Raw genomic sequence first — 11350 nt, 5'->3', positions numbered from 1 at the left:
CGGCGACTAGTCTCCGATTGACTATTGATTTTCGTGTAAATGTATCCTTTTTCTCCATCTTTGTTCCTTCACGTTTTCATGCTTCTTTTACTCCTTTTAATGTTTACAAGAAACATTTGTAAAGTATGATGGTTCACCTAAGAAGACTCTTATTGTTGAGTGCAACTGTAACAGTATTTATAATAGGTGGAATATACTTGATTAATATACAGTCAATCCCTGGAGGATACTCTAGTTGGTCTGGATGGAGTGTATGCTCAAAAACTTGTGGAGAAGGATTACAAGGTAAAATACGAAAGTGCAATAATCCTACTCCTGGCCCGCTAGGCAAGCTGTGCTCTGGACCAAATGTTATAACAAGAAGGTGTAAAGACGCACCATGCCCCGTAGATGGAGGCCCATCTGACTGGAGTGACTTTGGAAATTGCAATAAACCTTGTGGAGGTGGGATGAGGAAAAGAGTAAGAACTTGTACAAATCCTAGCCCACTTTTTGGAGGAAAGAAATGTGAAGGAGCAATGGAACAAACACAATCTTGTAATATCCACAAGTGCCCAATACACGGCCGCTTTTCAAAATGGTCGGAATTTTCAAAGTGCCAACCAGATAATACAAATTCTGCCAAAAATTCAAGCGCATTTTGTGGGCCAGGCGTTAAGATACGGAGAAGAATATGTAATAGCCCCTCTCCAGCCTTTGGTGGTAAACAATGTGAGGGAGCTATGTCAGAAACACACAGTTGCATTATTCCATGTCCAACTACATTACCACCAGCTACTGAAAAAACTTTTACCAATGCAAATAATACCAATAATTCTAATATTACGACTGGTTCCACATGAAAATCATGGAGTGTCTTACTACAGCATACTAGCATCATTGCATTTCTCTTTGAAGAAACCTTGGTAGCATTTTCAAGTTGTTCATGTTTTATAATTCCTGATATGAATTGCCCTCCGACATGGAAACTATCATTATGCACAACCAAGAAATTTGAGATAACCCACGAAAAAACCAGTTTATTTGCATAAGGAGATTTGGAGTCAAGCACAAACAATGAGCACAAACAATGAGCACAGAACAGTTAGATCAAACATCTTGAATCCCAATTACTGGCAATCCACACTTTAAAAAGATGCCTAAGATTTTGAAGCTATCTTATAAAAGTAACTTGTGAACCATGTTATAACACAGTTTCACTTTTAAGACTGAAGTGTTGTGTACAAGAGAAGGGAGAAAGATACTGCCTTCTGTTATATGGGATAACCACATATGCAAAAGCAAATCCTCCCTACCCTCTCCTCCCCTCTCCTCCCTTCCCCTTTCCTCCCCTCTCCCCCCTCTTCTCTCCTTTCCTTCCCTTCCCTTCCCTTCCCTTCTCTAAAACACAGGTGCCCCAGGATCCCTCCAACAGGTATTGCTATCTACGTAAAATCAGAAGTTTGGTAAGTGTTTTTAGGATACTCCCTTAGCTGGATGCCTGAGCTCACATAGCATAGCATGTAATTTCCAACGTCCCGTACATATTTGTGATGTGAGTTAATCATTCAGTGGGACAAGTTTAATCTTATCTTTGGGCTTTGATCTTTGCTTTATATCCTCAGAAAGGAAATATAAGAAATGCTGTGAAAGAGCAATGTTTAATCAATATTTTCCTGTGTGTCTTGAAATAAGTGTGTATTAGTTTCTTAGTAGTTATATATCACAGGGGGAAGTGGGAAATGCCACATTAAAATATAGACACTGAGAAATCGCATCATTATAGAGGGAGAAAATAATGAGAAACCAAGTGAAGTAAGAAGTTGTCAGTAACTCTTCCCAGGCAGCATTTTAACTGACCAGGCAAGCACAGCTTGCAACATTCACGTTGAACATATATAAGCAAAAAGAAATAGTGTTACCTGTTACCTAGCCTCCTCGTGCCTCATGGCACACAGGGCCTTTAAGAAAAAGAAATAGTATTTTTTATGAAAAGATTGCCTATTCTTCATTGCAGAAAAAGAGAAAATAAAAGCATAGTTAACTATGGTAAAAGTAAAAGTCGTTTTAAGCCGAAGAACGACTCAGTAACGAAACGCCAGTACAGTTGCAAACATTTTTTGGTTGTTACAACACACCAACGCAGTCCCAACGTAATAATACTAGTCATTACCTATGTTATAAGGGTATGGCATAATGTATCCAATAAAAAATTCAAAGGGACCGGCACCGACAGAAATTCAAAAAAGCTCTGTTGGTAAGATCGTCTATAGGAGGTTTTTGTTAGAGTACTGGCCCCAACTACACTCGATTGAAAGTAAAGCGCCAAGCAAGGCACAAACAAGTTTCTCATTCATATCTGTCAAAGGAACCTTATTAAAAAAGGAACAACACTTTCGTCCTTTTATATTTTAAACTTTTTTTATGATGGTTATTTTTTTGTGATGGCGGGCTCATAATTCAAAAATGATTTAAATAAGCCGTCTGCTGCAGTAGTCGGGTTATGGATTACTAAGTCAACATTTTGTAACTTGGATACCTGACAATCGTAAGTCTAACACCTAGTTTGATTATTGATCACATATATTGTCAGGTTAATATTTTAAAATTCGATCTTTACACGCGGTCACAGCCCTCGTGAAACGACACCGGCCCGGGGGGGGGGGGGGGGGGGACTCTCTTGAAAAGTGGGTAGGGGGGATCGACGGACGGTTTTGAAAATGACCCTAAAAGGTACGCATAAATTACTTAACTGATATGCTGATTTCAGACCCTAAAAGGTACGACCACATTTAAAATGACAACCTTTCCAACCATATATATTCTCGTATTACGTTTGATATTTTTCAAAACGAACAAATCTGACCCAAAAAGGTACGGCGTCAGCCGGAGACCCTAAAAGGTACGCGAGGTCTCATTTTCGACCCTAAAAGTTCCGTCGAGCCCCCCTACCCACTTTTCAAGAGATTCCCCCCTCCCCTTCCGGGGACACCGGTTCAATTTTATCTTGTTTGTCGACCGTTTTTGTTCGAATGAACTTCCGTTTGGGATGATTGAGTCACCCCACCATCACCTGATCTAAGAGACCTGAACGCCGTTGAACCGTTTCAGTCAATGGAGTAGTTATATCGTTGCGCACATTCTGGGCTCGATGAGTTGCTCATATTGGAGGAGGGTGCCAGATTTGTAATACCTAGTAACCACTGAAATACCTTTCTCGTTGTTTTAGTGAGATAGTTCCACACAGTCACATTACCAATTGCGCGCGCAGCCGTCCAAATGTTACTTGATGCGCAACGGCCTATAAATAACTTGGCCATTCTTTCTCAGAATTGACCCTCCCAGGCTTTTAAATATTCGTAATAAAAACTGACTGGTTTCTAGAAAATTCCATCAATGATCAGATATTACAAACATTCATATGAGTTTTATTTGAAAAAGTCAGTGGTGATTTGAGTTGTAATTGGTCGTCTGCATGTCATAAAAGCCTTTAAGCCTAGCTGAATCTAGTACTAATTACTCACACGTGTAATGATAATTTAGTATAACCTATTTTAAAATGTTAAAATACCGACAGATAGCTCCTAGTACTATGACTACAGCCCCTACATTTGAACATAGTTAATATCTATTAACTATGATTTGAAGTTGTCTATCTTTTCAGTGTTATTAACAAGCTTGTCCGACTAATTAGTTCCCTGACGGAACATAAACATTAGATATTAGGTTTTTCTGAAAAAATGATTTCAGTCTATAGGGTTTAGCCAGGTGCCAGGTGCAAGAAAAAGGGTTGAGGTCAGCCGGACTTGGGTAAGCAGGTACCCCCCTCCCTTGGTATACCAGTCTACTTGATATGTGAGCATGCACTATTATTTGCTAACCCTGGGTACTAGTGACTAGCATCGTATGATCGTCGTCCAACGAGAAGCCAAGTGGAAGTGTTTACGAAGGACGACAAGCCGGTGAAAAAGAAATAGTCTCTTAAAACCCTCTGCATTTCTTCGCACTACGTTGGATCTTGAATGCTCTAGTGAAGCATGGCAGGGTGTGAAGAAAGCTTTGGGTTTTACTTTATCTTTGTACTGTTGACATACCTGTTATGGATGGATTTAAGTTTCTTCGACGAGTTAGCAGTTTATGGATCCAACTACAACTCAACAGTTGCTTCAAAGATGATGTTTCCCGTCAAAAGTGTGAAACTTCGTATGACAGAACATATTGACCACTATATAAACTTGCCACTCATGGAATTATCAGAAGAAAAACTTGGTATTTCGTCTATTCCTGGCATAACTCCAAATGTTATCAGCGCCTTCCACTTTTTCTGCGCTGTTATCTCCTGTAAATTTGCCATCTCCGAGCATCTTGCTTTCCGTCGAATCGGCTGTGTTATATACGAGTTCAGAAACCAACTAGATCTACTTGATGGTGTTGTGTATAGAGCACAGGCTCACAAGAAGACTTTCGTTTCAGGCTGGGGTTCGTCAGGGTATTTAGTCGATGCAGCCATGGATTTTGGTGGAGGACTATTAATGGCTTTCTCATTAGGCGTGTTTTTACATCGTTTTCCTCCCTTGAAAAAAGTCCGCATACGAAAAGATGTAGAAGCAGGAGTAGGGCTATTATCCGAACACTATCCCACTAAACCAGAAAAGACGACCTATTCCTTTGTGCATGTAGATCGCCGTACCATTACCATTACGGTACTGATGGCTGTTATTCAAGTGATTGGAAGAAGCGGTTTTTGGGACCACTTTGTTCGTTCATACCATGAATTACTTGAGCTTCCTAATCCACATTATCCAAAGGTTGGTATTAAAAAGTTTTATATATCCTTATTTTATCCTTCATTTACTCATCAAGTGTTCTGATGGTTGGTAGGTCTTTCAGGACGTATATGTACAAACTTACTTTGTTGTAGATTTCTTTCCCATTAAGCAATTAATTGCTGTCGCAGGCTAGAGGTTTAAGGCTGGATATTCAGTCTATAAATTATGAAAAGATAGGCTCTTATAAAGGCTGTACTTAACAATTTTTTTCACTTTATTTGAATAAAGCAATTGTTTATTTTGGGGACACTCAGCCCTGTTAGGTGAACCAGAAATGTTATTGAATTATTCAAGAGCTCTTAAAAACCCTTTCGTCTTGGCTACTTCATTTCCCTCACGATATACATTATTATTTATATTGAATTTCAGTTTCTTGAAAACCTTTGAAGGCTTTTCTCTATTTGCCTTCGAAATATTCTTCATCAGACAGAAAGTGTTTGATATGTACTCTTTAAACCAATATAAAATGTCATAAAAGATGTAGAAACTAGTAGAAAATCTCAAGGTGCAAAACAATTAAGCGCTTGTTTGTAAAAGTTTTCGAAAATCTCAATGGTTTTAAACTCACCTTACAAGTTTTTGGTGTATCTAAAAGAATTTCAAGTTTATTTCTTTCATCATAGAAATTAGACTCAACGGATATGAAGAAAAACATCTGTTTTCTGAAAATTAATAAACAAGAATTTAAATTAGTTACTTTGGTTTTGAACTCTAAATATTATGTCTTTTCTTTCATCCATATGTATTGGCCAAAGCAAAGCACCAACAAATCCCCTTATATCCTAAAGATACTTTTAAGTAGAAAAAAAAATGGCACATTGCTAGGTTGATACATGTACCTCAAACAAAGCCAAAGGCAATTATATAGCAATTATAGGAGACAGATCATTCCAAGGTCCAAGAATAGCTGGAAATATGACTTCTGCTGCTTATTCTCAATCATCAAGAACTTGGAGCTCAGTGTTGAGATATCCAATGTCATTTGTAGATCAATTTTTGTCTTGGAACGTCCTATTGCTTATCTCCTTTGGCTCCAAGTATCTTTTTTGAAATAAGAGTGTAATAATTCTTAAAGTCTTTGGAGAAGACATGTGGGTTGTGCTAAAAAGTATTCTTTGATTCTTGTCTTATGGCGTTAAGTTCAATTTCACAACATTTCACCATAACAGAGAGGGATGATGATTTGAATGGAATAGAACTGAGCTTTGACATCTTTATATATACAAAAAAACATACACTGCACATATGACTGATCCTTAGGATATGTATGCTGTTTTATAAGAGAAAAATAATCTATGTGGTCTTTATTATGTTTTTCATTAGGAATTACAAGCAGAGGTTCTTAACTACAGGAGTACTTGGCTTGTGATGTGGCTGTGGAAAATATCCAGTGCAGATGCATTCTTTCAATTTACCCTACTGGCCATGTTATTTGATAAATCATGGGTATGTACTTAATACCAAAAACATGTATTTTACAAAGAAATGAGCTTTTTTCCATGTTCCATTCAGTAATAAAGCATGCAGGAAGTGATGTAAGCAAAAAAGAAGTGCAAAGGAAGCGTGAGCCAAAGGCGACTTTATAGAAGAAATGTAGAACTTGACCTTTTGTTTTGACCTGAATTGAAGCTATCCACATTTATGTTGAATGAGCAGCATTGCTCAGCATTGCATCATCAGCCATTATAAGAATCATGTATGCCAGTATGGTAGTAGTATGTGACCCATATATACAGGGGTTATATATCATGGGTACGTACTGTAACTGTGCTATATGGGTTATGTAAGTCTGTTATATGTCTAATAAGTGGCGTCTATATTGCTAGGTTTGGTTAAAGATGGTTTTCTACATTGGCTGGTTCCAGATAGCTGGTGTTATTGCACTCTCTCAGCTTCACTTGATGGAGGTAAATAGCTTTAACTTATGATTAGTGCTTCATCTGAACAAGGACTAACATCTGAGTCATCTCATAATATGGTTGGTATCCAACTCAATTCAATATCCTGCTTAAAAAAGGGTTCCTCTTGTCACCTGCAAGACAAGGACAGAAGTGAACTTTGCTTTTAGCAGAGAGCATGGTTTAAATTAAAACCGTATATAATCCAATGTTTACTTTCTTTTAGTGCATTAAGATGAAGTTCTTATTCTGTTATTGAACTATTTATACTTTTTTTTTTTCAAGGTAAGAGCATATTTGAATGCTGCAGCATTGTGAGAGATTGGGATTTTGGTGTTTAAAATATAAAGAAAAGGTAGGATATGTACTCATAAAACCACAGTGGAAGAAAACATTGTTGACTCTAACACTATGATGGTGAACAAAGATGAAATGGAAGAGTATTGCCTATGATCAGTATTCAGTTGTGCGGGAACTCAAAGTCGTTTAAAACGTGAAAAAAGGGACATTCCTGAACTACTGGATGCTGCATAAATGTACATTAAGTACAAAAAAAATTAAACTGATTGAATTGAAGACATATTTTTAACCATAAGTTGGTAGCTTATATATAAGGAGGAGAGTATAGTACAGCCTGATTACTAATAAACTCTGGTCCTTTTTAACTCGTTGATAAGCGAAGCGTAGAAACGAGTTACTGTGAGAGGTCTGAATATGCAAATGTGTCACTCGCTCATTAAGATGTTAACAGATCGATAATTAAACGTATATTGATCGCCTTACGTCATCTGATTACGAACATTTCCCGACACTAACAAGCACATTGCTCTTATTCAGTATAGACTACTTTCGCTATTTAAATGAGGAAATGAACTGTTGATGTTTCATGTGGGATACTTCTAGCACTGTGGACCCACTCTGCACAAGCGCACACTCGCACTTAGTTTTATCTTCGGATTATTTATATCAAAAGAATTGAGGAAAGATGCAACTGGAAGTAAAATAATACGATTAACGCCTAAAACTAAATTTCCAATGAGTCAAACCTTTTTTTGCTGATGCGATAAAGTAAACAGAAATGCTTATGTAAAATCGTCAACATATTTAGATCCTCTATTTAGAAGACTCGTGGGTAGAGCTGGACTGGACGCATCGAAAAAAGAACTTTTCATTAGATTTCAAAACGAGAGTCATGGAGTATTAAGAAAGTTCGGCTAGTTTTGACATCCAAATAAGCCGTTCTGAATTAAAAGTAGATTGATAGTCGGACATCACAAACAGCCGAAGCAATGTTCTTGTATCTTTTAAACTGCGAAGGTACAAATCTACTCAATAGATGTCGCTCGAGACTATTAAACGAATGAAATTTTAAAAAAAGTATTCTAAAGTATTTCGCTTAGTTCACAGTGTAAATAAAGTGTTAATTGTAAGCGCCGTGATGACCCTTGAAGGTCAAGATAAGTAGTAACGCATAATGCAACGTTTTTCCAATTCATCACAGAATTCGCTTCCAAACTCAACAAAATAACAAAGAACTAAACAAAGTAGGTGTTAAAAGGAAAATAAAAGGGTGACTTATCATCTTACCAGTTAAATTGAGCATTTAAAATATGAAATCGAGTGAAATACTTTAAAACCTTTGGATGTCAACAAGCATAAGGACACAGGGAGCCCAATCTCTGGAAAGTTCAACTGGTATCCACAAGTTCGCCAAAGGGCGGTTTGATTAGACCTTTGTCCATTTCAGACCACATCATTCTCTAGAGAATAAGATTGTTTTTTTAAGTTGTATCCATATCCATTTGTCTTCTCAAGTGCAAACAGTCAAACCAATATTAACCTTTGGTGAACTTGTGGATTCAGAGATTGGATTCCCCTTTCAAAGTAGTTCACTTAATTTTTTAACAATCAAACTGGTTTAATTGATGAGCAATCGTTCTTATATTTTTCTTTCAATGTTTACTTATTTTAGTTTTTTTTAATTTGTTGTTTTGAAGCAAATCCTGTAATGAATTATTTTATCATTTGAGCTAGAGTCACTTGACATTTCACTCATTGAAAGACTAGTGTAGACGTTTAGTTTATCATATTTTATTTGAACCTGCATCTTTCCTTGATTCTTTATATATAAATAAATGATAATAAAGCTACGTTCACCTGTGCTCATGCTCAGTGCTAGATATCATCCAACTCTTTCCACATCCAACAGCAAAATTCAAGTTTCAAGTATAATTTAAATAAGACGATTGATGATCTTTTCAATATCAATCTGCAAACATCTTAGTGAGTTTGCATATTCAAGCTAATCGCCATTACTTATTTCTATGCTTCACGTATCCACCAGTTAAAAATGACTTTAATCCAATAATGTCTTATAAAGTCTTTAAATGATACTCTAGAGAATGACACATGGTCTGAAATGGGGAAAATTAAAATCTAATATTATTCAGGAATCATGAAATATTTAGCTTGCTCTAGGTAAAGGAAATGTATAAAAAGCAAAATATATATTAGGCTCTTAGTAAACAATAGGAACATTTGGTATTCATGGAGATGCATTTTTCAACGGTTGACTATAGTCAGAAGTTGGATTACTATCAGCAGTATGAGTAACAAATGCATTTTACTTTTACTCTTTTTCTGTGGTTTACATTTGATTCTTGATTGACTTCATAAAATAGGCTGTGGCTAATGCCCATGTGGGATGTAGTCTTTCACTGTACTTGAATCACTAAAGGGGTACATGCAGTATAAGGTCAGAACAGACACCTGCAATGACAATTGCAGTAGAGGTATTTCTCTGAGCCAAACATTGTATTATTACTTGGAGGGAAGTTTCTACACATGCTCGATACTGATTTGGATGCTGATTTGGATGCTTTACAGAAAACTTGAAATATCTGTTGACATACTCCACAGATCAATCTTGTACATTGGAAAGCAAAATAACTGTAATCATATCTGGTCAAAATTATCTTGGGACTTTTTCCACTGAAAATAGGTGAAAGGGCTTTTGTTGCTTTTTACTTGAAAACTTACGAAAAATTAATGAGATTTTTATTGTCATTAGTGATGCAAGATCAGTAATTTGTTATGAAAACTAAAGCACAAACACTAAATCCATGAAATAAAGTCAAATTGCCTCCTGTATGTTGATATATTGACTTGGTGAGCGAATACAAACTATTATGCAGTAACAATTGAGTTTGTATATGAGAATATATATAGACTATATATTTGTACAGTGGTCATAATTGATTTTATTTCTTGGATTTTAGTATTTGCTGCACTATAATTATGTTGTACAATAGACTATTTGGAGGTATTACTGTGCGGACTCACTAACTGGGACTACTTGAAGAAAGTTTAACCAAATTCATTACAACATAGAGTAAAGACAAAGTTATCAAAATTAGTTGAACTTGAGCCAACCTGAGAAATACTTAGATCTTATTAACGATCGTGGGAATGAGAGATTGTGTCTGGCCGAGATCAATATTATACTGATTTGGGAGGTATTATATTTATGTAATAGGTCTCCATGCTGTGCAATTGTAGGCTGTCTATTTTGGCAGTCAGAAGGATTTTTCAGGTCTAATTATTTCTCAATTGGATAGCACAGAGTCCTATTACCTATTGATTACATTTCTATCTATTAATCCATATAGGTAAATAATGTCCAATTAAGAAAATAATTGGACAGTTACCTACATGGGATTAATAGGTAGCTATACAATTAGTCAAGTAAGAGAAGGGGAAAAGTCTTATCTGTTTCTGCATGCTTCCCTCTTCTCACTATTTTTGTGAACATTGAGAGCCTTCTAGTAAAGAATTATGAAATGATTTGTTGTTTTATTATAGTGATCTTACTTGGCCGAAAAAAGTAAGCATAATATATAGTAATAGACATAAATTCCTTTGTTTTATTTCACAGGCCAAGTAAAATCACTCGTAGTGCTTATAATTAACACATTTCACTTTAAATTGGTATTATGAGATAAAAACTTTTGTCACAAATAAAAACTGTTTCCAAGAGTACTATTTCACTCGGGGTTGGACTGGGTTAGTAAAACGTCCTTCATATTGTAAATCTTACCTACCTGTTGTGCCACACAGGTCCTTTTTCTTTATACGACATTACCGGTTCTTCCATTCACTGACAACATGTAATTGGTATTTAGTAAGATTATCCTAACATCATCGGAGGCTAGATATCAGTCATTGGTTGGTTTTCATAGAACTTCTAGCTGTAAAAAAGACCTGACAAAACCAGAAGAAATTCAAGCTTGTCATTTTTTCATTTCCTTCCAAAGCGAAAGGTAGAAAGATGGACGACGTTTTTTCCTCTTTTGTGATTGGCATGCGCATACAATGTTATTGTTTCGTTACTAATGCTTTTAAAACCTTTTTTGCCCGATGGCAAAAGATTTAAAAAAAGTTAATTCAGACAAAGCAACTGCATTTCACTCGATTATCAGTCCCACAGGGTACTGTACCCGATCGGCTCAGTATACATCGAGAGGACAGATCGCACTCCTTTTCACTGTTTCCTTCCTCGGTGATAACGCCAAAGCGACTCGTTTATTTCTGAGCGGTTGAAATGACAAATGAGAAATGAATCGACGATCGTCGACACTTGCTATC

General features: G+C 36.4%; 2 protein-coding genes and 1 long non-coding RNA gene across 3 annotated transcripts; 2 read left to right on the top strand and 1 right to left on the bottom strand.

Moving 5' to 3' along the window:
• The first annotated feature begins 125 nt into the window (after positions 1-125).
• On the top strand, positions 126-842 carry LOC116304528 (mucin-like protein). Its single transcript, XM_031714276.2, has one exon. The coding sequence runs from the start codon at positions 126-128 to the stop codon at positions 840-842; it is 717 nt and encodes a 238-aa protein (XP_031570136.1).
• A 2549-nt stretch (positions 843-3391) lies between these two features.
• On the bottom strand, positions 3392-10945 carry LOC116304529 (uncharacterized). Its single transcript, XR_004198065.2, has 4 exons — positions 10807-10945; positions 5648-6840; positions 5377-5470; positions 3392-4964 (listed from the first exon to the last, which is right to left on the bottom strand). It is a non-coding gene; the product is annotated as an uncharacterized LOC116304529 (long non-coding RNA).
• On the top strand, positions 4017-10729 carry LOC116304527 (ceramide phosphoethanolamine synthase). Its single transcript, XM_031714274.2, has 4 exons — positions 4017-4787; positions 6132-6254; positions 6635-6715; positions 6992-10729. The coding sequence occupies exons 1-4, from the start codon at positions 4017-4019 to the stop codon at positions 7022-7024; spliced, it is 1008 nt and encodes a 335-aa protein (XP_031570134.1). The 3' UTR covers positions 7025-10729.
• Positions 10946-11350: the final 405 nt, after the last annotated feature.

Source organism: Actinia tenebrosa, unplaced genomic scaffold, assembly GCF_029948245.1.
Source record: "Actinia tenebrosa isolate PJP-AT-01 unplaced genomic scaffold, QUT_ActTen_1.0 PGA_scaffold1__47_contigs__length_23844297, whole genome shotgun sequence".
Taxonomy (NCBI): domain Eukaryota; kingdom Metazoa; phylum Cnidaria; class Anthozoa; order Actiniaria; family Actiniidae; genus Actinia; species Actinia tenebrosa.
The sequence above is the reverse complement of the archived record's forward strand: the minus strand, read 5'-3'. Positions and strand labels throughout refer to the sequence as shown.

What these genes read in the sequence shown, in the direction of transcription:
- LOC116304528 (XM_031714276.2), top strand. Translation starts at nt 126, where the DNA reads ATGATGGTTCACCTAAGAAGACTCTTATTGTTGAGTGCAACTGTAACA.
- LOC116304527 (XM_031714274.2), top strand. Translation starts at nt 4,017, where the DNA reads ATGGCAGGGTGTGAAGAAAGCTTTGGGTTTTACTTTATCTTTGTACTG. An exon ending in TGTTATTTGATAAATCATGG is followed by an intron (nt 6,255 to 6,634) that starts GTATGTACTTAA and finishes CTATATTGCTAG; the next exon opens with GTTTGGTTAAAGATGGTTTT. An exon ending in CTCAGCTTCACTTGATGGAG is followed by an intron (nt 6,716 to 6,991) that starts GTAAATAGCTTT and finishes TTTTTTTTCAAG; the next exon opens with GTAAGAGCATATTTGAATGC.